Below are 27,718 nucleotides of genomic sequence, written 5' to 3' on the forward strand. Positions count from 1 at the left end.
CCAAAATATCGTTATTTTATTCCGATTTTGGAAAGCCAAAATAACGTCAAAAAACGTGAAATTTGTGAATTCCTATCTAAATTAACTTAGTAAAAAGGCCTGTACCACTTTTTTATATTTTCACAGGATTTTATCTTTATTTTCATGAGACTTTAAGTCGCATACTTTTTAAAAATGTTGCGATATTTTAGCTTGCGATATTTTCGTGAGAAGGCGACATCTCCCCCGATGGTCGTTGACGCCGTTATTTATTTATGCCGATTAGTTTCGTAAACTTGTTTTTTTTTAATGTAATTTTATCTATTTATGGTGAGAGACAAGCGTGGAGAGAAAGAAGCTCTCTCTCTCTCTCTCTCTCTCTCTCTCTCTCTCTCTCTGAGAATTTCACCCTCTCCAAAATCCAAGGGTTTGGTTCAGATTAATGGAGCCCTCTGAGCTCATGGGAGCAGCAAATTAGGGTTTCTGGTTCGTTCCATAGAGAGAGAGCATTGAAAGAGGCAAACAGTTAGCAGATGGGACTCTGTCACGGCAAACCCAAGCCGGCGATCGACGGCGTTCCCAATAGAGAAGGTTCAGTAGAAGAAGTAGGAGTAGTAGTAGTAGTAGGAGGAGGAGGAGGAGGAGAAGGAGGAGGAGGAAAAGGGGTTGAATTGCCTTCTCCGGCGAAGGCCAGCGAGGATCGGGCGGAGGAGATCAGCAAGCCCTCGCCTTTCCCGTTCTACACTCCAAGCCCCGCCCGCCTCTTCCGCAAGAACTCCTCCTCCGCCAATTCCACCCCGCGCAGGTTCTTCAAGCGCCCCTTCCCTCCCCCCTCGCCCGCCAAGCATATCAGAGCCGTGTTCGCGAGGCGCCACGGCTCGGTGAAGCCGAACGAGGCAGCGATCCCGGAGGGGAGCGAGGCAGAGTGCGGGCTGGACAAGAGATTCGGGTTCTCGAAGCACTTCGCGTCCAAGTACGATCTCGGGGATGAGATCGGTCGGGGGCACTTCGGGTATACGTGCGTGGCGAGGTTCAAGAAGGGGGAGCTCAGGGGGCAGCAGGTGGCCGTGAAGGTCATTCCCAAAGCCAAGGTTTGTTTGTTTGTTTTCGTTTTCGGCTTTTCTCCTTTTATCTTTTGTGGATTTTCTTTCTGCTGTCGTTTGTAATTCGTATCGCAACGGAGAGGAAGAAATTTTGTTGTGAGTTTTGTTTTCGGTTGAAAATGGAAGCTTAATTGGTGAAGAATTGGAAAATTGGAGTTGGATTGGATTTTATATTGCCGTGGTCAGATCATCTATGTAAATTTTGGTCCGCCGTTTTAGCAGAGTGGAGAAACCATTAGTGTTGATAAAAAATGATTACCAAATCCAAAATTGAAGAATTTCTAATTTTGTGCGGATAGAAATTCTTTTGCAGTGGCATATGTCTTTCATTTTAGGTAAGTACGCAAATAGATTCAAAATGGGTTTTTATGTTAAGATTTTGGTCAAAGATAAATTATAATTTTACAAGAACTATTATGTTTTACATGTAGCTGAATCTTACTTTACGAATGTATCTTACTGATTGGTATTATTTGCTATAATTTCAGCATTATTTTTTTCATCATATATGACACCCTTTCTGCACTGTTAATCATGCAGAGTCATTAGATTTTCCCTGAATTGTGAGATTCATGGTTTTCTTTTTTCTTTCAAAATTTTCCAATTATAACTAGTTTGGTAGGAAATTATAATCTCTTATGGATGTTATGCCCTTTTGGAGTGTTCATATACCAGAAACGGGAAAAAGGCTTCTGTACTGATATCTCTTGCTTATCAAAAAGTACTGATTTCTATTCTATTCATGCACTAATACAAACAGCGCATTAATAAGTGATTTCGATTTGGATTCTGTGGTTGGCATAAACATAGTTCAATTTCATGTATTACTTTATTTGGTTAAATTTTAGAATTTGTTTTACTACATGTTTTGGTCCTGTCCTCCTTTGTGATCATCAAAGGCGCAAATGTGGTGAAGCACAAAGGTACTTATTGTAATTTCATATTTGAAGCATTGCAAAAAGTTACTCAGTCTTGTTCTTTGCTTATGTAGTTTGATGTGTAGACTATGTCATTATCATCAGATGTTCTTTTGCTTAGTTACATTACAAAAATTCTGTTATATTGTTAATCTTGCTTGATGTGTGGAAGGTTACACTTTAAATCACATTGTTTTCCCTTATATCCTAATGCTTATGCTTGTGATTTCCTATCTTGCAATTCCCTTTTTTCCTTTAATAATATGTTCACAAATCAAAAGGTCCATATAGATGCACTTGGGTACGTAGTGATTTCACAAGTGAGAACAACGGTTCCATTTAAATTCTACAGGCCTGGACCATTTTGGCCTTTTCTTATTGCCATTCCCATAAATGAACAAGGAGTTTTCCCTAGTGGGCAACTATGCCACCCTTAAATTCTGTTGAACCTCAATCTCCAGTAATTCTAGGAAATAACACATGTACTTCTGACTTCAACCTGGATATATATATATATATATATAGAGTATACATTTAATACAATCAGTTGTACATACAATCTAGTTGAAATCTCATGATGCAAGTTGTTTTGACTCAAATCTAACCTCATAGATGTGTTCAGCATGGTCGATTTAGTGAAAATCTACACTCAGATCATGTTTTTTCGACAAAAGAACATGCCTTTTTGGGTCAGGATAAATCGGTGCATCTGCAATTGTCGATATTTGCATCGCCAAACAACCTGTGCACAGGTCAGATTTTGACAATTCAAAAGCCAGTTCCTACTAAAAACAACTTGTAGATCACATCCATGGGGTCATTTTGACTAGAAAAAAAGTTTTAAAAAATGGATTTTGCTAAGTCGTTTATATAAATGATTGTAGCAAAAACTTTACACCCCCCCCCACCCACCCACCCGACACACATACACACACACATATATATATACAAACAACAAACAACAACTACGCCTTCATCCCAAAACAATTGGGGTCGGCAATATGAACCAAAAAAGAAAATCATTCTGGGTCTTCCACATGAATCCTTCTCCTCCAATCATTTCTATCCAATGCCATGTCCTTGGTGAGGTTCAAATCATTCATATCCTTTCCTATCATCTCCATCCAAGTCTTCCTAGGCCTACCCCGACCTCTTTTAACTAATATATTTTCTCATTTCTTCATCCTTTTAACTGGAGCATCATTAGGCCTTCGCCGAATATGTCCAAACCACTGTAAACGATTCTCTCTCATCTTATTTTCAATGGATGCAATGCCTACCTTCTTACGTATCTCCTTGTTTTGAATCTTATCTTTTATTGTATTTCCACACATCCATCTAAGCATACGCATCTCAGCTACACTCATTTTTTGAATATGATGTCTCTTGGCAGCCCAACATTCCGTACCATATAGTAAAGCAGGCCTAATTGTCGTCCTATAAAACTTTCCCTTCAACTGCAATGGCATTCTACAATCGCACAACACTCAAGTTGCACTTTTCCATTTCATCCACCCAACCTTTATCATATGATTTACATCTCCATCAATTTCTCCATACTTTTGAATGATAGATCCCAAATATTTGAAATAGTCATCCACCGATATTTCTTGCTCACCACGCTTCACTACGCTCCCATCACTACTTCGTTGCTTACTAAACTGACATTTCATATATTCTGTCTTACTCTTACTCAACTTAAAACCTCTTGCTTCCAATGTTTGTCTCCATAATTCTAACTTAGCATTAACCCCAGCTCTAGACTCGCCAATCAAAACAATATCATCAACAAACAACATACACCACGACATATTTTCTTGAATTGATCTCGTAAGCTCATCCATCACTGTTGCAAATAGGAAAGGGCTTAATGCATATCCTTGATGTAACCCAACCGTTATAGAAAAATTGGTTGTCATCCCTCCACAAGTGCGGACATTGGTTACTACTCCTTCGTATATATCTTTAATTATATTAATGTACTTGAGAGAAACACCTTTTTTCATCATTGTCTACCAGAGAACATCCCTAGGTACTCTATCGTATGCCTTCTCCAAATCAATAAAAACCATATGCAAATCTTTGTTCCTCTCTCTATATCTCTCAATAAGTTGTCTAAAAAGATGTATAGCTTCCATAGTTGATCTTACAGGCATAAAACCAAATTGATTCTCCGATATCATGACAATCTTCCTCAACCTATACTCAATCACCCTCTCCCAAAGTTTTATAGTATGACTCATGAGTTTTATACCACGATAGTTTGTGCAATCTTGTATATCACCCTTATTCTTATATAGAGGCACCAAAGTACTCTTCCTCCACTCATTAGGCATCTTATTTGTCCGCCAAATCTTGTTAAAAAGATTTGTCAACCATTCTAAACCTTTCTCACCCAAGCATTTCCAAACTTCGATAGGTATACCATCTGGGCCAAATGCCCTTCTTGATTTCATTTTCTTTAAAGTCTCTGCAATTTCTTTTTTTTGAATCTTGCGCATGAAGTCACGATTCATCTCATGAAAAGGAATGGAGAAGTCTCCAAGATCCTGAGCATGACTTTCATTAAATAGCTTATCAAAATAATCTTTCCATCTCTCCTTAATCTCCTCATCTTTGACTAAAACCCTTTGTATTTCATCTTTGATACATCTAACCATACCCAGATCCCTTGATTTCCTATCTCTCATCTTTGCAAGCCTATAAATATCCTTCTCGCCCTCTTTGGTATCCAACTTGTCATAAACCTCCTTATATACCTTATTTCTTGCGTTTTGAACTACTTTTTTAGTTTCCTTCTTTGCTATCATATACTTCTCCAAATTCTCATTATCACGACTCTTACTTAGATTTCTATAACACTCTCTTTTAACCTTAATAGCTAATTTGACATCCTCATTCCACCACGATGTATCCTTACCTAGCGGTGCATCGCTTTTAGACTCACCCAATACCTCATTAGTCACCTTTCTCATGCCACCCGCTATCTTATTTCACATTGATTCTGAATCCTCCTCGAGACACCAATCAGCTTCTTTAACTACCTGCTCTACAAACATTCATTGTTTAGCTCCTTTCAATGCTCATCACTTAATTCTAAGATCTATCTTATGTCTATCCCTTTTGCGGCATTTTCTAATTCTAAGATCTAAAATTAAGACTCTATGTTGTGTAGCTACACTTTCTCCCGGTATAACCTTACAATCGATGCAACAACTCCTATCTCTCTTTCTAAGTAGGAAAAAATCTATCTGACTCGTATTAACCCCACTTTTAAATGTTACTAGGTGAGACTCCCACTTCCTAAATCAAGTGTTTGCTAAGATCATATCCTATGTCACAGGGATTCGGCCAGATAGGTGCCGCACCCACGTCGACGCGACGCGATGCGGGTGCGCATGCGGGTGCGGCACCGGGTGCAGTCAACCCGACCCTGGGTGCGTTGACCGCACTCAAGGTCATTTTGGTCCAATTTTTTGATTTTTTTTTTAAAAATTGCCCTGTGAAATGGGCTGCGGAATTTTTAAAAAAAATCTGCTGACAGCTGACCACGCAGCGGGACCCGTCCCTTGCTGGATTTTGATTTTGATTTTGGCCTTGATAGTTTCGATCTCTTTAGAGTTGCCTATTCCCTGACGAGGACTTCTAAATTCTTCACCTCTCCCCACCCCTTGCTGGATCCCTGCAGGTAGTGATGAGAGAATAAAAGGACGGAATAACCAAAGCGTGGATGCCTGCTTGTTGCTGCTGCTCTTGTTTTATAAAGGGGCACTTGTGTCCACAACATCTGACGAGCTTTGTTGGCATCCCGATCTTTCTTCGTCAAGGATTTTCTCTCTCCATAATAAATGATAATGGTGGTGGTAGCCTTGGTGGCTATTAGTATTCACTTTTCTCCTGACGAGATGGGTGCTCTAGCCGTAGCCTGGTGTAGACCTCTCTTTTCCACATGTCAAATCCAATAAATTTCTTTTAGCTGTCATCCAGAGTCCAGACTGGAGATCTGTGTGCAACTGTATATAAAATGAAATTTGAAGAACCCTAGGCAGTGGCGTGGCAGTGGCAGTGGAGTCGTAGGCCCCATGAAGACTCTCTCTCCAACAAACCACATCAAACCTTTCACTTATATTTTTTTTTGTGAAGACCAAGGAGTTTCAGACATGATTGAATCATGACAGTCAGCAGAACGCAGCAGGCTGGGTCGATCAGATTGCCAATCCTTTTGGTTCATCAATTTTGTCCTGTTGCGCCAAAGTACACAACAAGCAGAGCGTGGGTAACAAGTCTTCAAACAAACACACCAGCAAAAAAAAACTAGTTATAAGTCCTATATATTTATTTATTTATTTATTTTTATTTTTATTTTTATTTTTATTTTTGCCGCACCCCCGCACCCGGGTTTTTTGGAAGTGCCGCATCCCCGCACCCATGTGACATTGATCATATCATAGGACAAACCAAAATCTAAAATCCTTTCTCCACTTTTGTTTCTTTCTCCTATACCATAGCCTCCATGGATACTCTCAAATCCATCCCTACTAATGCCTACATGTCCATTAAGGTCACCGCCGATGAAAAGCTTTTCTCCATATGATATCCCTTGTACTACTTCATCTAAATCTTCCCAAAATTGACGCTTAATGGAATCATCTAAACCTACTTGAGGTGCATAAACACTAATAATATTAATAATATCCGTACATAATATTAATTTAATAAGTAAAATCCTATCACCCTTTCTACGGACCTCAACTACATTATCTATAAACTCACGACTAATAACAATCCCTACTCCATTCCTATTCCCTATTTATTTCTGTATATCAAATCTTATATCCCCAAGGTTCTATCACTTTTGCTTTCTCACATACCCGTTTGGTCTCTTGTAGACATAAAATATTCATCTTTCTCCTACATATAACATCTACTAACTCTACCAACTTATCAGTTAAAGACCCTATGTTCCAAGTGGCTAACCTAATTTTATGGTCTTGAACTATCTTCTTTACCCTCACCCGTCCAACAAAGTGAGGGAACCCTTGCCTATTTGACACCACACTCGGGCGCCGGTGTGACGCGTCGCTTCTGGACGACGACCTAGCAACCCTTGCCCACTTATCACTGCCTCCGGGCCTATAGAGTACAACGCGTCGCTCAGTAGGGAACACCCCAACGAAATTCTCATATTGGTTCATATTCATAGGGTGTGACTAAGTTTTTAGGGTGTGACTAAGTTTTTATGTTGACTGTCACTAGCCTACCGCAACCCTCCTCCTTTATCCAGGCTTGGGACTGGTAGTGTATAACTAAACAGTTATACACAGGCGGAGTTATGCTCAGGATCTTGGAGACTTCTCCATTCCTTTTGAGATGAATTGTGACTTCATGCGCAAGATTTAAAAGAAAGAAATTGCAGAGGCTTTGAAGAAAATGAAATCAAGAAGGGCATTTGGCCCAGATGGTATACCTATCGAGGCTTGGAAATGCTTGGGTGAGAAAGGTTTAGAATGGTTGACAAATCTTTTTAACAAGATTTGGCGGACAAATAAGATGCCTAATGAGTGGAGGAAGAGTACTTTGGTGCCTCTATATAAGAATAAGGGTGATATACAAGATTGCACAAACTATCACGGTATAAAACTCATGAGTCATGCTATGAAACTTTGGGAGAGGGTGATTGAGTATAGGTTGAGGAAGGTTGTCATGATATCGGAGAATCAATTTGGTTTTATGCCTGGAAGATCAACTATGGAAGCTATACATCTTCTTTTATATATATATATATATATATATATATATATATATATATATATATAATGGTAGTAACCTTGCTGTCCTACAATGGGTAGAAACCTGCTCAAACAAGCTTAGATTTGGCCAAATTGTACCTGGATATGGCATTACTGGATGTCCAAAAAAAAAAAACTCTCTGATCCAATTATGTTGGTGACAGTAAGAGTTGTGGTAAGTGGACCATATCTCATCTGAGATGAGTAAATATCTATAAGGTTCTAGAAACAGCTGGAAATATTTTTTTCCGCAAAATTCTCTATTTTTTTTATTGCAAGAGCTATTCATGTGGGGTTTAATTGTTTTCTCCTGTGCCTTTGTCCTTCCACTAAAATTTTGTGATTTATTTATCTCAGATGATTACAGCCATTGCTATTGAGGATGTCCGTAGGGAGGTGAAGATTTTGAGAGCATTGACAGGACACAGCAATCTAGTACAATTATATGATGCATATGAAGATCATGACAATGTGTATATAGTAATGGAGTAAGTGCTGACCATTTTCTGTTATTATGGACCTTGGATCACACACACACACGTGTGTGTTTTAAGTTGCTATCATTGGCTTGTGGAGTGTCTTAATTATTGTTTTGCGGCTTAACATTTTCTTTTTGTTATTCAGATTATGTGAAGGAGGAGAGCTTCTAGATCGGATACTTGCAAGGTGCTTCTTTTAATGCTGATTAATGTTAAATAATAACTCTATCATCTCTACTTTTGTAACATCTTTCAGTCCTTTGAACTGTAATTCTTTTTATAGTGAGCTACAAGAGGTCACATTCTGGCATTTCTTTTTCCCCCAAATCCAAGCTGTGAATAGCCTTGGTGTGATTAGAATCCAAGAACCCTTGGTTATGATGGTGTGATTTTAGGAATCCAGCTATCATATTTGACCTAGTGGCATTAGTTGGAAAGGACTCCCACAACTTATCAAGATGGTTTGCAATTGCCTGCAAACCCTTATGAGCATCCACTACAATTTTAGGCTTTTCTTCCGTATTAAATGTTCAGAAGAGTTCCCAGCTTTACTATTCAAAAAAAATGAGGGGAGTTTAACTAGTACAGTCCTCACTGGGTAATGGTTGAATTTTTTTGGGGTGGGGTATTTCAAACAGAAAAATGTTTTCCTATCAATATTCTTGTGGCTGTACACTTTGTTTTTAGTAAGAATGTTCTAGTCTCGAAATTTCAAGGAAGATATCTCTTAATTTGTTGAACTGATATTAGTACTTAATAAAGTTAATCATATATTTCTTTCTTTGATAGGGGTGGGAAGTATTCAGAAGATGATGCCAAGGCTGTTATGGTACAGATTTTAAATGTAGTAGCATTTTGTCATCTCCAGGGTGTGGTTCATCGGGATCTCAAACCAGAGGTAAAACCATTGGGCCTGCTATATGAACTTTTTCATTTTTGGTTGTTGGAAACGACATTTGTAATTTATAAACCTTCACCATTGTGCATATATGGATTAGATGGTTTTAAAAAGCATCGCCATAGCTTTTGCATGTCACTGTGTTGTGACCCAATCTGACCCCATCTTGTTGCTTACTGAATCATGCTGACAGAAAGTTTATTTTCTGTTAGCGTGAAAGAAAAGGTGAATAATACCTATCTTGCTTGACCAACAAGATGATTTTTTTCTGCAATTTCTGTAAAACAGCATGACAAATTCTACTGTGGCTAGTGGCTATAACGTTTAATTTGTGCTATAGCCCATTGAAAGCTTTGATATTTTTAGCTGGAGAAAATATCAATCATGTACTCTAATATGTTTTCTATCAATTTTTCCTCAGAGAATAAAAAAGAATTATATGAAGATTGGTCCTTTCCCTTCACTTAATATTCGTTCCACTCTGAAATCTGTAATTTGAACTGGAAAGAAATATTTGTCCATTTTTTCCCTTTCTTATACAGCGTTTTAAGAAATGAAACTGAGAAAGGAAGTTATGCATCGGAATTGCAACCACAGAGATGCTACTTATAGGGCTGGTAACTAAACTGGTCTACTCGTGTCTCAGCTCCATGCAGCTTCTATGAAAACTTGTTCAGGTTTGTCCAGAGAGCATGGTGAGGCAAGCCACAAGCAGCTCATGAAATATAAGCGTGCTGAACATGAACTGTTAAAAAGGAAATATACTTTTAGTTTTGGTAGTAGTATGTAATTAGTGAAAAGTAGAGGGACTCTTTTTGCAACCCATTATTTACTAATTCCTTTTAAAGGAGGGATTAGGGTCTAATGAGAGGATGACGAGTTTCCCTCTTCTCTCTCCTCTCTCTTTTCCCTCTTTTCTTTTCTCGGGTTTCTGCTGCCGTGTGTGTGGGTGTCATATGGATCTAGCGACCAGGATCATCAGGCCTGTTTCAACATGAACAATGGAGTGTTTGGCTCCATTCGTCTCATATAGGCTCATCTAGATGGGCATATATACACTATTTATGTAGCAACCATTGATTTCAGCAATAGCATGACAGTTCAACTCCTTGGACAGTCAGTTTGCAAACCCCAACTCACAAGTTCCATTCTCACTATGGAACACATTTAAAATTGATATATATTTTTTTTTTATTTTAGTGGGCTGGCTTGGGTTCATCCGAGCTCAATTTGGCTCGGCTCACCTGGGCTACAAAAGTAGAGCCTGAACTTGGTGTGCATGTAAATGAGCCGAGCCTGAACACTCACTGTTTTAGTTCATTCAGCTTGTTACCAGTCGTAGCTACTTATAAGAAATTTTGCCTATGATTAATAGGATTATTCTTTTGGTTGTTCACTGTAAATAACTAGTTTAGCAATGTTGAGCAGAAAGATGGTGTTTTGAAAGAAGATTTCATGGCTATTAGTGTATATCTATGTCACATAGAAACGGCAAAAGGCCCCATGTACCCATGTCGACACGGCCTGACACGAGTACTGGTACCAGGCGCATCACGGGTATGTGCTGGGCCTAGGTTGGGTCGGGTCGGGTCCAACTGGGACCAACCCGAACCCCAACTCTCTCTCTCTCTCTCTCTCTCTTTGCTATTTTGTTTCACCTGTCTCCACCCTATCTAGCGGGAGAAGAAGAAGAAGGGGAGGAGAAAGAGGAAAAAGAGCAGGAGAAGAGAAAGAAAGAAAAGAGAGAGAGAGAGAGGTACCTACCTCCTCCTTGCTTCTCCGTCCTCTTCTTCTCTTGCTCGTTCTCCTTTGTATATATAGAGAGAGAGAGAAGCAGTGGGTATTGGGGTCCACCTCATTATTCTTCTTCACACACACACACACACACACACACACACACACACACACACATATATATATATATATATATATATATATAGAGAGAGAGAGAGAGAGCAGCAGTGGGTATGAGGTTCCTCCTCCTCGCTCTTCTTCACACACACACACACACACACACACACACATATATATATATATATATAGAGAGAGAGAGAGAGAGAGGTTGTGGGAATGGGAACGGGGGTTACAAAGTACTTCCCTTAAAAATAAAATGCAAAAATTTCAAACACACCCCTATTTAAAAAAAAAAAATTTACCCCTTGTTTCTTTTTTACATTTAAAATGTTTCTTTTCTTTCATTTAAAAATGTTACCCCCCCCCTATATATATATATATATATATATATATATATAGAGAGAGAGAGAGAGAGAGAGAGAGGTTGTGGGAATGGGAATGGGGGTTACAAAGTACCCCCTTCCCTTAAAAATAAAATGCAAAAATTTCAAACACCCCCCTATTTAAAAAAAATCATTTTACCCCTTGTTTCTTTTTTACATTTAAAATGTTTTTTTTTCTTTCATTTAAAAATGTTACCCCCCCCCCACACACACACACACACACATATATATATATATATATATATATATATAGCTGTGTCCCCATACCCACATTTTTCGAACTTGCCATGTCGTATCCGCACTCGTACCCATACCCATGTAACATAGGTGTATATTCAGTAGCTAAGATTAAAGTCATATAACTGACTTTGCTTTTTTTTCCTGGTTTTTTAGACGATAATCCCTACCTATTTGTCTGTTGAATTAATCTGTATTTGCTCTTTCTCTTCCAATCTCTCTCTCTTCCATTTGCATAGTGAACCAGTTAAAGGCAAATATGAAAGGCTTTTAGCTGGCACTCTGAATCCTCTACAAGTGATTGCAATCACAACAGAGAGACTAACATGTGTGTTGGACTCTAAAACCTCTGAGATGATTGCAAATATGACAAAGCAACTAACATGCAGAGGGAAGTAATTTGCAAAATATGATGCAAAGCAGACTTCTGGAAGAACCCCAAATTTATCCTAGTATTTAAAATCATAATGCTTGCCTTTATGTTTATTCAATATGAATTTATTTGTGAATATTTGGCTATTCTATGTTGCAGGTTTAGTAAAATAGACTGAATTTGCTTGTATAAAATTATATATGTTGCTATTCTTGTCATTAAATATTAAAGTTTCAAGAACTCGCATCTTCCTTTTAGAGATCTTGAATTCTCATTCAGTTCATGTTTCTTGAGTATCAAACATCTCTTGTATGCTATCTTTTCTAATAACCTTTTTTTTTATGCAGAATTTTCTTTTTACAACAAAGGATGAAAATTCCCAATTGAAGGCCATAGATTTTGGTTTATCAGATTTCGTTAAACCAGGTTAATTCAGTTTACTGGCATTATTTGATACTTGCATCACTTCAATTGCTGTTGTTAATTTGTTCCCTGGACTTGATAAGTGGGATTCTGAAACTTGTCTTGCAGAGGAAAGGCTGAATGACATTGTAGGAAGTGCGTATTATGTGGCACCTGAAGTTTTACATAGGTCTTACAGCACAGAGGCAGACGTCTGGAGTATTGGTGTGATTGCTTATATTCTCCTCTGTGGTAGTCGTCCTTTTTGGGCTCGAACTGAATCTGGTATCTTTCGAGCTGTTCTAAAAGCTGATCCTACTTTTGATGAGCCTCCCTGGCCATCATTATCACCTGAAGCAAAAGACTTTGTGAAGCGCTTACTGAACAAAGATTTACGGAAAAGGATGTCAGCTACTCAAGCTTTAAGTGAGTGTTCTGTGACTAAGAATGCTGCAGTGATAGTTGTCATCTAAATTTCTGACTTATCTAAATTCCTGACTTGTCCCTTTCTGCAGGTCATCCCTGGATTAGAAATCACAACATTGCAAAGGTTCCATTAGATATTCTAGTATTCAAACTAATTAAGGCCTATTTACGCTCAACATCACTACGAAAGGCAGCTTTGAAGGTGCGTTTGTGATATCGTTGAAGGAAAATTCTAATATTCAAACCATACACACTGACAGCATGGCAGAGCCAGAGTTTTTCACTTGGGAGTGCATACACAGACACATATGTTAGATGCCCTGTTTTGATCCTCATTTGGCTCCTTAATGGATGCCTGTTTGGTGCAAATGGCAAGTTAAGTTTCTCAATTAGCACCACGTATTTTGTGAGCTAGTGTTCTCCATAATGTGTTTCTGGATGCAAGTGTGTGGAAGCCTCAGATTCCAACCTTGACCTTGAGTAATGGAACTCATGGCTTGAGAGGGACAGGAGCTGCTTCAGTATGTTCGTCCATAGCTTGGTTAGGGCCCAAGAAGGCCTGCGAAAATGGAGTTGTGTGCTGTACTAAAACGTGTGGTGCATAAAAAATATTTGCTTTTGGAGAAATTGCAGAAAGTGTTTCAACTATTATACTTGGAACCAACTGAAAAGAGGGCAGTTACAGTTTGGTTTCTAGGGGAAACGCCTCCTTAATTCTTAAAGTGTGTTTCCTTTCTAATGGAAGTCCAATTCTGACCTTTGGAAATTGCAGTTCCCATGTCCTTGGAAGCATGCTTCCATGACTTGGAAATAGTCTTTGAGAGCACCTGACTTCCATATTTGAAGTCTGCTTCTGTGAGAGCGTGCTCCAGGAGACGTATACTGTGAGTTGTAGCTGGGTTTGACCACACAAATAAGCTTGTTTCTTTTAGTTTTAAGTTGAAATTACTTTATCCAGCTTGACCAGCCTCTGTTATGCTAGACAAATAGATGTTCTATGTTAACCTTTTGCTTTCTCTGTTTCTTTCATTAGTTTACTGCACGTCTGTTCTAATGCTGCAGATCCTGTTGTGCCTGCATGTGTGCAAAATACTTGTTTAAGTGAATATGCTAGGAATATAGAAGAATCTATTTGATGGATTTCTTTTGCACCTTTCTGTCTGATCAATTGATGTATGCCTGTTGATCTTTTTGTCACCTGTGGCAGGCTCTATCAAAGACCCTGATAGTTGATGAGGTTTTCTACCTGAGGGAACAGTTTGCACTATTAGAGCCAAATAAAAATGGGTGCATTTCCTTGGAGAATATCAAGATGGTTTGTTCTCTCTCACTGTAACATTTAGGAATGCTTTAGGGTGCATTTGAATGCTCAGATTTCAAGCTGTGTATCTGAGATCCAGGCATTTGAGATTCATAAAGGTCTACTGAAACATGAATCTCAGATCCTCATTTTGGGTGGATCTAAGATTGAGCGGTTGTTTTACCTCTAATCTTAGCAAGTTACCATGGACCCTGTACCAGCTTCAACACTAATTAGAGATCCGAGGTATTCAAGTGCACTCTCTGAAGGGATGATGAACAATGCTGTGATATTCATAATGTTGATGATGCAATGCAGCAGCTACTTCTCAGTGACGTTTCTAAATTCTCTTGTGGACAGGCCCTTTCAAAACATGCAACGGAGGCCACAAAAGAGTCCCGTGTCCATGAATTTGTGAACTCAGTATGTGAATTTTCCAGTGACATGATTATGTAGCGCTCTTTGGCAAAAACATTTGCTGATTCGACTTTCATAATATTCTTACAGATGACTGCGCTTCAGTATAGAAAAATGGATTTTGAAGAGTTCTGTGCTGCTGCAATAAGTGTGCATCAGCTTGAAGGACTTGACGGGTGGGAGCAACATGCTCGGAGTGCTTACGAGCTTTTTGAGAAGGATGGGAACAGAACACTTGTTATTGAGGAACTTGCTACGGTATTGCTTATTTACTTGTATTTATTTTTTTCTGCACGGTGTCCTACTTGACATTTAAGAATTGACGATTGATTGCTGTTCCATGTGATTTTTCTGTAAGCAGCTGAGGTACAGTTTTGCTATACTATAAGAATTTTTATCACGAGCCTGGTGTTTATGTACCTGTATTAACCCGTAGACATATGCTCCGATCTTCAAGATAATAGTTTTGATGTCTTTACTTTTCAAGGGCTGTATCTTTGCCATAAATGTTGTATGCATTTGGAAGTGGGGTTGATGTTAATGAGGGCTTATATTGTTTGGGCATAACTGAATCCTGTATTTGCTGTCTTGAAGCTAATGCCATTTTTTATCTTTTTAGGAACTTGGTCTTGCACCTGTTGCTCCAGTTCACACAGTTCTTCATGACTGGATCAGACAGACAGATGGGAAGCTTAGTTTCCTGGGTTTTGTGAAACTGTTGCACGGTGTATCATCACGGTCTTTTGCCAAAGCGTAGTAGTTTAGCATGTGAAGCTCAGTCCAGTATCTGATCCCTGCCGGTGCTTTTCCCCATGTAAGGTTTCTCGGTGAAGCAGCTATAGGACAACCACGTTTTCAAATGTCCTGGGTTGCAAGCAGGATGCAGTTCAGAACTTGTTCGAATCTGGCGCCATTTTATGGCAAGCTTGTGCTAACAGAGCTTTGCTCGACGGTGAATTGAATGAGTTGGGTCGTTGTGAAATCTCTTTTCATTGTGATGGAAAAATCTGTCTTAAATCTGTATCTGTATTTTTTTTTTTGGCGTGAACAGTTCAAAATCCTTCATATTAACTTGATTTACACTGTAAAATTTGGATTTCTGTTGGGAACGGTTTGGGTTTCCCCAGGGGGTGAGCTCAGCACTCGTTCAACCATGTTTCTGCTTCCTGTTTCAGTGTATATTTTTCACAGCTCTTTCTCAATAGTTCCATACTGCTTGTTTTGTTGTATAGGAAGCCGCCTTTTTCTTTTTCTTTTTCTTTTTTTCGGATAACTAGGGAAAACCACCTCTTTCACTTGTGAGCTCATTGGTGTAAATACCAAGGTCGTCCTTGCCTACCAGGGAGTAGGCTTGCTTGTCAAGTATGATATTTCACACACCTCAAAGTTTCGACTTTGCAGTGAGGGATGTGCATCTGTGGGTTTCTTTCTGTTTTTTTTACTCAGAGAAACCGCCCCAGGCACAGAGACCTAGCCGCACTGGCTCAGCCTGCTGCACTAAAGGTCGCTGTTCATGTCGGCGTAAAACTCTGAGGTCTTACCCCTCGACCCCAGAGAGTTGCCAAGGTTCGGCTTACGCAGGTGGGTGATGCCCGTGGAATTTGAACCTAGACTGCCCATCAAACGGTCTAAGCCGCATTCCACTACCCCAAATCCCTTGGGTCTAGGTTTCTTTTTCCGTATTTGTTCTACTTAAAGAACATAATCAAGCCATTTATGAAATTAATAGCCAAACGATGGTATTTCCCATACATCTCTGAAAAGGGCCCGAGTAAACCTTTGGCCTAATGTGTGGCAGGCAAGTCATTGAAACGGTTAAGTCAAGCTGATTCTAGCGAGTTGTGAGTCAAACTTGTTTCCGGTTTCTGTAGCATCACTGAATCAGCAAGCCGTCCATTTAACCATACATTGCCAATAGATATACAACTTAATTAAAGTTTTAGAATCCAATATGGTCCTATATTTCAAGACTACCTATGTCACGAGAGAAAGCATGCCTATTACAGCCTTGCAGGAGCAAACACATACAAAGGAATAAAGTATTAAGAAGTTGGCTTCAACCATTTGATTAACTATGAAGAGCATTTTGGTCCATCTGATGATATGTACCAAACGTAATTGGTTAACCACTCATGCATTTTTATCAACTGCTTGGGTTCACTGAGTTAGCTGCTCCATGGGTTTTGTAAAGCTTTGCAGTCCGATGCAAAACTCTTGACAAGGAAACAAATTAACTGGAAGAACAGAAAAGTGGGTCGAATGTGTCAATGAATGGTTGCCACGAAGAAGGTATTCTGGATGTTAGTTCACAACATACGGCCAGAAGGATTCTTAGTCAGGCAACCATTTTCATAAGATCTTGCTATCCCATTTGGGTAAATAATCTGGTATCTTTATAACTGTTCTTTGGTTAATTGAGTTGCAGGTTTTGATGGCGGAGACGGTTGACATATAGAAATGCATACAGCCCATCTGATCCTTACCATCCAATCATGTTTTTAAGTCATGGACAAGTTACCAACCTTCACACCAAGAGGGATTAAAGGGAACTAGAGTCGACAAAGAAAAAGATATTTTTGGAAAGAATTGCTCCAAATGAATTTTTGCTGCAATTGAAGACCATCCACTATTAGTACTACTACTAACAATGAAACAAAATGACGTGACCCTAACAGTGTTTAATGAAACTAAATGTAGGCTTCAGATTTCAATGGTCCAGTAGGAGGGCTTGTGTTTGCAAGTGAAACATGGCTTGATATGATCGTTCAATAACGTTTTCAAGGCCAGTCAATTATGAACAGACTGTATTGAAGTCTGCACCCAACAGATATCAAATGAGAGACGGACCAGGTACCTGAGCCTTGGTCGTGTATTTGTCTTTAAGATAACCTACTTGAATGAAAACTGATTGGTTAAAAATCATGATGCAGAACCAGAGGATAATAGGTCACTAAAGCAGTATATTTCATTGAAATTTATGATACTGTCATGAGTTGAAGCAAATTAATTTTATAAAATGGGAAATTGAGCCTGTCTCTCTCTCTCTCTCCACCTTGATCAACAAAAGCCATAGATGCCTTAATACCTCAGAACGAAAAATTTCCAAGCAGAAGGGAAGTACAAACCCAAGACCTACCCAGACATCCTGTCACCACCAAAGGCATTCCCAAGATATCCAACGTCATGCAGGTGACTAACATCACCCCAGGTTTTGATGCTCCACTCTTTTTTATCAGATATATAAAGGGTATTAAGAGACACGTTTAGTATCTTTCCTCGTTTTGATCCCCTGGGGGCTGCACGATTAAAGAATTCTCTGAGCACGCCACCATGGGTTACCACAACCATCCGCTGCCCTGAAACATGATCGTTCAATCACAAACATAAGGAACATGACATGGAAGCACACATGCATGCATTACAGGCATATTATCTTACCACCTTTTTTGTATTCATACTTGGATTTCTTTCATAGTCATTTGAGTTCTTTAGTCACTTTGGCCTCATCCAAAGTGAGGAGGCCTATATGCTTTGGTATAATTTTCGGGTCTTGACATAGCAAGCACTGATTCTTCATCTTTGCTAAAGAGGATTTCTTTAATCTATTATCTTCCATAATAAGTTCTTATAAAGTTTCTATTATAAAAGGAACACCATCTTTACGAAGAATGGCCGATTTTGTTCCTTCAAATTCGGGCCTAAGCCCATTTATGAAATGGTAGAATTGCTCCGAGTTGATTTGTTTTTCTCGAAGTTCAATGTCAAGTGAACAATGTCACATAGGCTCTAAGAGAGTTAATTCATCCTAAAGAAAAGAGAGAACATTATAGTATTATCTTATGCTCATATCTCCTTGGGTCATAGTTCTTTCTTTCTTTTAGAGATTATAGATAATACATATCTTAGAGATATTTTCAAGCATCATTAGCAAATTCAAACTTTACTAAACTAGAATATTTTTTTTATTTCAACACTATTAATGAGTTATCCCATGATTTTGGAACGACTCATCCTCCACTCCTTCCATCTCTTTTCATAGTCGGCAATGACTTTATTCATCTCTTCTCCTTGAAGTGCAATTTTTTTTGTCGTTTTCACTTTTACTAAGTGTAAATCCATCAACCAAACCCCATAGACCCTTTTCTCAAATCTTGTGCTTCACTATGGATGCCCACATCACATAGTTTGTCGTTGAGTCTCACGGGTATGGTGACAACTACTTATTCATCCTCCATAGATATAAGAAGAGAAAGATAGAGAGATAGATAGGAAGAAGATATGAAAGTGGAAGACTTTTGCGCACCAGAATTCCACGATCTCACATCCACACAAGCAAGCTTTACCACGATCAAGGTCACAATAGCTCTAATACCATGTAATGAAATCACGACTTTTTCACACACATAAAGCAAGAGGCGAATACACACCCACACAAAGGGGCAAAAACACAAGCACACCAGCCACTTATGGGCTTAGAGAAAAGAACACACAATATAAAAAATAATGTCTTTATTGGGAGTCAAATGCACACAAAATGCATTTCATTAGAAGGGGTCCAAGCCCTATATTTATAGGCAAAAAGGGAAGTGAGAGGCTCCCCAAAATATAGCTATTGGGGATCCCCAACGTCTAGCAATCTAGCCGTTGGGAGCTCCAACAGCTATATTATTGTTATATTGTTAAGGACAGAAATGCCCTTGACAATATAACATATTATAAATAAAACAGCCCTTATTGGACGACACCTATTACAGAAAAGTACAATGGTTAAAAAGGCCAAAATATCCCTAGAAGGTAATACATATTACAACCATACATATATATGCTTATACAACCCATATTTTAACACTTTCTTGTTTGTGCTTTGCTGTGATTTCCTGAACTGTGCAGGCTGAATTGTAGTTTGGGGTGGTGGTGAAGTATGGAGAAGAAGGATTTGATTCATATTATTCCCATCAAGATGGATGATACCAATTAATCCTATTGGACTGAATATGTTAAAACAGTTGTGAAGGGGCTTGGTGCAGACATGACCCGACTACTAGAGGTCAGTCTCTCGAATGCGCGTACACGCCAAGTGTACGATGCTGAAGGGATAAAACCTAAATGGGAAAATAAATTTTGAAAACTATTTTTGTAGTTTTTTTCGAACACAAAGACCAAGACTAACTATGTTAATTCACCTAATACTACGACACTAGACAAAGGTATACAGCTACCTATATAAATATATATATATATATGAATGACTATATATAAATAAAAATATATATACGCATATATGGGGCTGATATATATATATATACAACAACAACAACATGATATATATATATATACTTTTTTTTTATGCACTATAAATGAGAATTCAACAACCATGCAATGACAGACCTAGGTGCACTAGTAGTCGGTTCACACAAGTTCAGTTCTGGTAAACAGCATTGATCGCAACCAAACAAACACAGGAAAATTCAGTTTAGGAATTTCACAGGTTCACAGAAATGCGATGATTCAAATTTCTGCAGAAAATTGGAAGGTGTGTTGCCCAAATACGCAGCTAGTTATCGGCGGAGCTACTTCAGCCACATAACAGGCTTAATTAACAAAACTCAACAGATTTGAATTTTCAGAACAATCGACAACGCTTGAACTAATGACAATCACGAACCAGCAGTGTTACTAGTTCATTCAAATCTTGTCAGACCAGGGAACTGACTGTTAGATTTCATAAAACAGAGTTTATCCTGCGTGAAGGGTGAAGAACAGAGAGAGAGGGAAGGAGCTGCAGAGAAAACCTGATTCCTCAATTCAGGAATCGGCTGCTACTAATGCTTTCATTATATATGTTACTAATACAAACTTAGGGTACTAAAATACCCTTTTACAAAGAGAAGAAAATACATGTGTGCCATTAATGAAAGTATACATGATCATGGGTCTGGACCCGGACCCATGATCCAACACGTCTTTTCACTGAAGTCCTGTTTCAGTTTCACAGAAACAGTTCCCTAAAGACCAAGGCAGATGGTTCAGTTCAAAGGTATAAAACCAGATTAGTAGTTAATGGATATAGTCAATAATATGACATTGACTTTGCAAAGACATTTGCTCTAGTGGCACATATGACATCCAACGGAACTTTGTTTGTTGTGGCTGCTCTTAGATCTTGAAGTTTATGGCAGTTAGACGTGAAAAATGCTTTCTTGAATGGAGACTTAGAGGAAAAAGTCTACATGGAGCTTCCTCAGAGATACTTTGATCCTGAAGGAAGAATGTGGAAGCTAAAGAGAGCATTGTATGGTCTCAAACAAGCTCCGAGAGTGTAGTTTGAGAAATTTAGTTCAACAGTAGTCTTTGGGATTTGAACAAAGTCATCATCATCCAGCATTGTTTGTGTCATCCTCAAATAAAGGAAAATGTATGCTTCTTTTGTATGTGGACGATATGATTGTTACATGGGATGATGTTGAGAAGATCGAAGATACAAAAATGAAGTTGGCTAATGTTTTTAAAATGAAGGATCTAGGTGTCCTAAAATATTTTTTGGGTCTTGAGGTGACATACTCAAGAAGGGGGATCTATTTAGACCAGCGTAAGCATGCTACTGAATTGGTGTCAAAAGCAAGACTTGATACCAAAATAGTGGATTCCCCTATGGAAGCCAATGCAAAACTAAGAGTATTAGAGGGAGAAGAACTAGATGATCACGTTATATTTAGGCAATTGGTTGGTAGTTTGATATATCTCACCATAACCAAGCTAGATATTTCTTATGTTGTATATGCAGTTAGTCAGTTCATAAGTGCTCCAAGGACAACTCATCTTGTTGTGCTGAGGATAATCAGATATGCCAGAGACACTATGCATTATGGAATGTTTTTCTCCTCTTCTACCTCTTGTAAGCTTAGAGCCTATTGCGATGCTGATTTTGTGGCTCTACTAAAGATAGATTATTACATTTAGATTTTGTGTGTTTCTTGGGAGTTCATTGATTTCATGAAAAAACAACAAACAACACAGAGTGGCTGTATCTATAGCTGACGCCGAGTATAGAGCTATGGCTCAAGTCACAACAAAGCTTATCTGAATTAGATGGCTACTAAGAGATCTTGGTATTCTTATTCAGGAGAAGACCCCTCTATACTGTGACAATATAAGTGCAATCCATATTGCCAATAATCCTAAATTTCAGAAGAGAACAAAGCATATTGAAATTGATTGTTGCTTCACAAGGTGTGCTTATGAAGATGAGTTTATCTCTCTAATGTGTGTGGAGTCCAAGGATCAAATTTCTGATGTATTCACAAAAAGTTTACCTTCATCTCACTTTAGAACATTTTCTTCCAAACTTGGGATGATTCCATTGGCAGCATTTCAAGTTTGAGGAGTGTTAAGAAGTAATATGTATGTTATCCTTCTTTTGCGCTACCCTTCTATCTATAGGGTTATTTATGTACTTCTACAGCAATTAGTTGTAGAGAACAATTTTTTTCTTGTAGTGGAGTAGTGGGCTCATCCCAATATATTGGAGTTTACCTCCACCTCATGTAAGAACATTTCTTTCAAAACTTCGGATGATTCCATTGGCAGCATCTCAAGTTTGAGGAGTGTTCAGAAGTAATATGTATTTTATCCTTCTTTTGTGCTACCCATATCTTAGTGTACACATTCTTATTTATAGGGGTATTTCTGTACTTCTACTGTAACTAGTTGTAGAGTGAACAAATTTTGCCTTGTAGTGGAGTAGTGGGCTCGTCCCAATATATTGTTGTATTCTCTCATTCTTTTGGCTAAGAATTACTTCTTTTGTTGCTCTCTTCTCTTGGGAACTTCTTGCAGTTCTTGATAAGTTATTAGCTCTTGAACTTTCAGCTTATACTTGAGAAACAAAGTATCACAGCTCCAAATTCATCATGATAACTGAATCATGTGTCATGCAGCATTTGTAAAATTACTGATTATTTCATAGGAGCACTATTTATGAATGAAAATCTCCCTACTGAAGCACAACACATCAAGGAACTTCAGAAAAATCAAGAGCTTTTTATGTTGGACTACAAAAAGTCAAACCAGGGGTGTAGATCTTTCGTTTTGGGTTGCAATCACAACCCATTATCCAGCACTCCCAGAATACCTGGTCTCCCATAGCACAAATGGTCCTAATCCAGATTAACATGGTCTCTAAGGGCCTGGCATCTCGTTCTCAATCCATAATCCTTATGAGTATGAGATGAACGGTATCAAAAGAGGTGATTAAAAGGCACATCAGGACTTCAAAAGAATAGAAGGTGATGCCATCATTGATAAAGCACCCTGCCTCACTGTGGGAAAAGAACTAAGACAAACTTGAGGTTGGTGAACTCTTCTCAATTACTTATGCTAGAGACGCATTTGGTATCTGGTCTCTCACAAATATAGATTTTACATCCAACTGTGTGACATCCAAAAGTCCCAGTTCCTAGGAAGTAGGCCGTCACAAAATGTAGTGTATAGGATAAAAAAGGAAAAACTAAAACTTTTCCAGATAAAAAATGAGTTTATATTGTAAACAAAATTCAAAATGAAAATGAATTCCAGAACTCTGAAAAATTGCAGCATAAAAGTTAACCATGAAAAAACCAGTGTTGTCAGTATCGGTGTGTATCGGCCTCGTATCGCCAGAAAATCGATACGATACTGACCTGAATAGGCTATTTTTTAATAAATGCAAAAAATAGCTTAAAATTATTTTTTTATATTATTTTAATGGCTTTAACACGTGCCACGTTCTGATTAACATGTAATATTTTTTAATTATTTTTTGGCCAATTCAGAATGATTCACTTGAGAATCGGTATCGGCCGATTCACCTGAATCATTGGCCAAATACTGATAACATTGGAAAAAACTGTTATACAAGTTTACAGCAGTCACTAAAAGAAAAGGCAAAAATATAAAAATTATTATGCAGCATACCCATACATGAAAACGACAGATGTTCATACTGATGTTTGTAAAATATGCTTACCTAAATGGTTACTTGCAATCCTCTCTAAGGAAGATACAACTCGCTGATGGAATTGGTCAAGACTTTCACCTCCACCCTAAAAAATAGTAGAAAAGAGAACACTGGAATTAAGAATAATGTGCAACACTTAATCATCCTCTTGTTATCGCAAAGGATCCATCTTTAACAACAAGCATCTTTCAAACATAAGAGATTGTTGATTTTCCAAGAAAATTATCCTTAAGGAAAATTCATGAGCACTTTCAAATTGTGCATAACTCGAAGTCAGTTTTGTAATGAAATGAAGATCTTCACAAAAGCATAAATGCTCACAACAAGTGTCTATTAAAGACACCTTAATCATAACCCACAAAAGGGCACAAATGAGAGAACTAAAGAAGAAAAATAATAGATTTATTTCATTCACATAAAATGCTTAAAAAGCATCCTTACAATGAGAGGGGAGTTACCCCTATTTATACACATAAGAGAGAGGGAGAGGAATGCCTTTAAGAGGCTCTAAAGGAGTCGTTGGAGCTAGTTCAACGACTACAAATAGAGCCATTGGACTAGCTCCATCAGCTCTTCAAACTAGTCAACATGAAAATGTTGACTAGTTTGAGTCTAGTTCAAAAAGAACTAGACATCCTAAAAAGACAGAAGCAAAAAGGTAGAAGCATCTAAAATTGTTTTAAGTACAGTGAAGTTATGTTGATGTCTACATTAAATGGCTGACAAGCAAATGGAAGGACCATTATGTTATCATTCGACACTCATTTCAAAGCAGACAGCCAATTCGGTTTACCATTTGCATTTGAAAACACATGAAAGAGATTTTTCATTAATATAGAAGAAAAGTCATGGGAGAAAGATCCACTTTCATTGAATAGAATAAATCCACATTTCACAGTCCTTATAATTTGGTAATTCTTTTATCTTATCATCAGGAAAGTTGGAAACTTATTTTGGAAGGATATTTAAAGATTACTTATGAGCATTAGGAGAGAATTTTTGGTCATACATGACATTTATATTTTTTTCTCAAGAATCTTTACTTTCGCATAATACTGGTTGAGGGAGATTGGAAGATAGTCAGAGAGGCAGGTCACACTCTGGAGGTGGGTGGTTCAGAAAGAAGGATAAAAGAATCAGAATGATTTTGGAGAAAGTCAAGGAACCCCAGCAAGGGTGGGCAATTGGTGGTGTGAGGTATCTCACACTGAATTTTTGGCTCAGGAGACTAGGCGTGTTTAGAACTGAGCAGCTCGTGGTTCAGCTCCGTTCGGTTCGCCTGAAGCTTGCTTGTAATCATTAAGTTGGCTCAGCGAGACGAGCCACTAGCTGCTCGTATAGTGTAACTGAGCCGAGCATGAAGAATAGGTGTTTGTGTCGGCTCAGCTCGTTTAGGCTTGTTTAGATGAGCTTATATAGTATTTATGTGTGACACATGTTAAAAAACATATGGAAGCTCAATTGGTCTAGTTGGATATGTAGGCAACCAAGAGGTCAGGTAGAGCTCGGCTCGGCTTGCAAGAGCCAGACAAACTGAGCTGCACAGTGACTTGCTATAAACGAGACGATCCCGAAAAAATCTTGTTCGGTTTGTTTGGCCCGTTTACCAGCCCTATGTGTGTCGTGTGGATTGGGTGCTGGGAAAATAATTCTTAGATGTGAGCACCTTCTTCCCTCCAGTTGGCAGTGGGATGGTTAACTGATAAGAATGTCAAAAAAGAATATGCTGCAAGTTGAGGCCCCAAGGGTGGTTCCACAGTTGATTGTCGCAAATGAGGGCCATTTGAAGTCACTCATAGTGCAAGGGCATAGAAAGTTCAAGAATTGCATCATAGAACTCATCCACCAAGGTGAAATCATACAACAATATTGCTGTATCCACTTATAAAGGCAAAAATACAAGGATTGCTTACAGGAATCTCACGATCAGTTCTGGATGAAACAAATGCTTCATAAGCTTCTGGAACAATTTTTGATGCATCGCGCAAAACCAGACCTTGTAGATCGCCCAAATGTCTTTCCTTTAGTCCTGGATCTAGCATAACCTAAAAAGAAAAGTATTTGTAAGTAATGAAGAATGGACATGCTGCATATTTTCACTGTTTAATACATAGGCAGAAAGAATGAAGTAAAGCAGAACACATTCAGATTCCTAGAGTATCTGCTATTTAGGAGCTCTTATGAAGACATATCCACCCAAAATATGAAAGAACTTCAAATTATAAGCTGAAAAGATTGTTATTTAGGATCAGGAACTATGTTTATCACTGAATAAAAATGAAAGAAGCCAAGTAAAGGCCTAGTTGAGCGACACTTGCATGTCACAGACTTCTGTGTCTTGGATACTGAAAGAATGTACATCATAGGTAAACACTTGCATATAATCTTGATTATTGGTCACATAGATGGAGAAATATGCAAATGTTATTTTGTTCTGGTATCACCGCCACTGGGAGGGGTCAGCAATGGCAGTGGACCACAATGAGATCATTATTCATGGATAGGTAATATGTATGAGCTTATCAGTAATTAAGAGCTGATCTGGTAGATAGATGACCATATTCTAGTATAGGTACCTTTTTGTTTCATATATGTTGTATGATCACATTATTCTTATGCCCCAAATATCCTTGTTTGACAAAACCAAAGTGCAAAAGCACTAAAGCAGCAACCACAGGTATAGACAAATAGCACCTGAGTATTTTATCTTAATTCTTCTTTTTATGATAGAAATCTTCTCATGGGTTGGTATGTAAATTAACAGAATAATAGGAACCGGCCTTTTCCTTTTGAGAAAGAAAGAAAAACTTTCATGGAAGATATATAGGTTATGAGCAGTCACCAGAATACATCATAACAATATTCAAATCATCACAATTTTCTGTACTCATGATTCTTCACATGGGCTGAAGCGAACTAACCATGGAACTTATTTCTGAACTTTAATTTATATCTTGTTATATACAGATGAGGGTAAAAGATAAATGTGTCCCTCGTATTCCTAACAGCACTCTGCTTCTTACATTCAACTTAAGAGTGAGCATTCCTTTTCCAATTTCACAACTCTCATTATAGGTACACATGCATTGCCTTCCATACTTCACAAAACTCATAGCAAGATCTACCTTGCATAAAAGCTAGATAGAGATCATTATCATCAAGTTTTTGTTAGTTTTCACTAATGAATAATGAGTGTTCACCATGAATGACAAGTCAATAGAAAGCTCTTGTTCTTTGAAATGGATTTTTTATAGCATACCATTTTCTTGGATCGGATCCACTTGTAATGGGCCTGTTATTGAGTGGTATTTTGGGTCCTCTCATGACATGTATCGGATCCAAGAACCAAATATAAGGGTATTGGACCATGGGTATACTAGTTAGGGCGAGTTTTCTATTGTATGGGGAGGGTTAGTAGTACAGCCTCTTACATCATGTATTTGGATCCAAGGATCCATGGAGGGTATATGGGGTTACTTGGGGCCTAATGAGGACGATTTTAGTCTTTTGAGGTTCATGGGGTCTATATATATATATATATATATATATATATATATATATATATATATATATATATATATATATATATATATATATATATATATATATATATCCCCATGCTAGGGTTATCTCATAGGCTTATGATATTTTCTTAATGAGAATTACTTATCTTTGGCCTCTCTCTTTGTAAAGTAGATGTGGCTCTTGCCTCTTGAGGCTTCAGATTGGCTCATTAGGGTTTCCTCGTGAGAATTTCCCTTCATCTCTTCCATCTTCCCTAATTCCTCACCAATCCACCATAACCGACGCGACCCCCCTATCTCCCTATTTCTCCTCCATCCAACCCCTCCTCCATGATCAGCTATCATTTCTGGTATCAGAACATGGTTTCAATTCCATCATATAGAAAAACACCAAAAATAGTATTTGTGATCAAGTTCATGGTTGGATTTTACCATTAGCGTGAAATTCGGGCTAACAGATTGGATCACCTTTAAACATGAAAATCAGGTAGATCGGCTTGTAGATCAGCAATTGGGACATGATTGGCATGCAGATCAGTGTTGATTGGGTTCAAATCATCATCAAATCATGGAAGGGGTTAGATCTAGCGACTTGGGAAGCCATTGATGTGAAGAATCACCCAAGACATGAAAAATGACTTC

At 38.2% G+C, this 27,718-nt stretch overlaps 2 protein-coding genes across 4 annotated transcripts in view; one reads left to right on the forward strand and one right to left on the reverse strand.

The window, feature by feature from the left end:
* The first annotated feature begins 351 nt into the window (after positions 1 to 351).
* Positions 352 to 15,519, forward strand: LOC149841408 (CDPK-related kinase 5-like). Of its 2 annotated transcripts, none has more exons than XM_090003816.1 (11): positions 352 to 1,070; positions 8,146 to 8,276; positions 8,413 to 8,454; positions 9,057 to 9,165; positions 12,360 to 12,438; positions 12,544 to 12,840; positions 12,930 to 13,042; positions 14,048 to 14,155; positions 14,459 to 14,563; positions 14,648 to 14,815; positions 15,177 to 15,519. In XM_090003816.1, exons 1-11 carry the CDS (start codon positions 513 to 515, stop codon positions 15,312 to 15,314), a joined length of 1,848 nt encoding a protein of 615 aa, XP_089859942.1. In that variant the 5' UTR covers positions 352 to 512; the 3' UTR covers positions 15,315 to 15,519. The 2 variants fall into 2 exon arrangements, with proteins under 2 accessions (XP_089859942.1, XP_089859943.1); XM_090003817.1 differs by having other exon boundaries at positions 14,501 to 14,563.
* A 1,983-nt stretch (positions 15,520 to 17,502) lies between these two features.
* Positions 17,503 to 27,718, reverse strand: part of LOC149841409 (phosphoglycerate mutase-like protein 4) — a 44,044-nt gene continuing 33,828 nt past the window's right edge. For both annotated transcript variants that reach the window (XM_090003818.1, XM_090003819.1), the window contains exons 5-7: positions 25,466 to 25,597; positions 23,562 to 23,637; positions 17,503 to 17,913 (exon numbers count right to left, since the gene is read on the reverse strand). In XM_090003818.1, the coding sequence (XP_089859944.1) occupies positions 17,690 to 17,913; positions 23,562 to 23,637; positions 25,466 to 25,597 (432 nt within the window). In that variant the 3' untranslated portion in view covers positions 17,503 to 17,689. The remainder of the gene's footprint in view (positions 17,914 to 23,561; positions 23,638 to 25,465; positions 25,598 to 27,718) is intronic.

The sequence above is a fragment of the Nuphar pumila genome, chromosome 4 (genome assembly GCF_984573655.1).
Source record: "Nuphar pumila chromosome 4, dmNupPumi1.hap1.1, whole genome shotgun sequence".
Taxonomy (NCBI): domain Eukaryota; kingdom Viridiplantae; phylum Streptophyta; class Magnoliopsida; order Nymphaeales; family Nymphaeaceae; genus Nuphar; species Nuphar pumila.

Coding starts and splice junctions, on each gene's coding strand:
- LOC149841408 (XM_090003816.1), top strand. CDS start 513: ATGGGACTCTGTCACGGCAAACCCAAGCCGGCGATCGACGGCGTTCCC. Junction 8,455..9,056: donor CTAGATCGGATACTTGCAAG/GTGCTTCTTTTA, acceptor TTTCTTTGATAG/GGGTGGGAAGTATTCAGAAG. Junction 14,156..14,458: donor CCTTGGAGAATATCAAGATG/GTTTGTTCTCTC, acceptor GATGCAATGCAG/CAGCTACTTCTCAGTGACGT.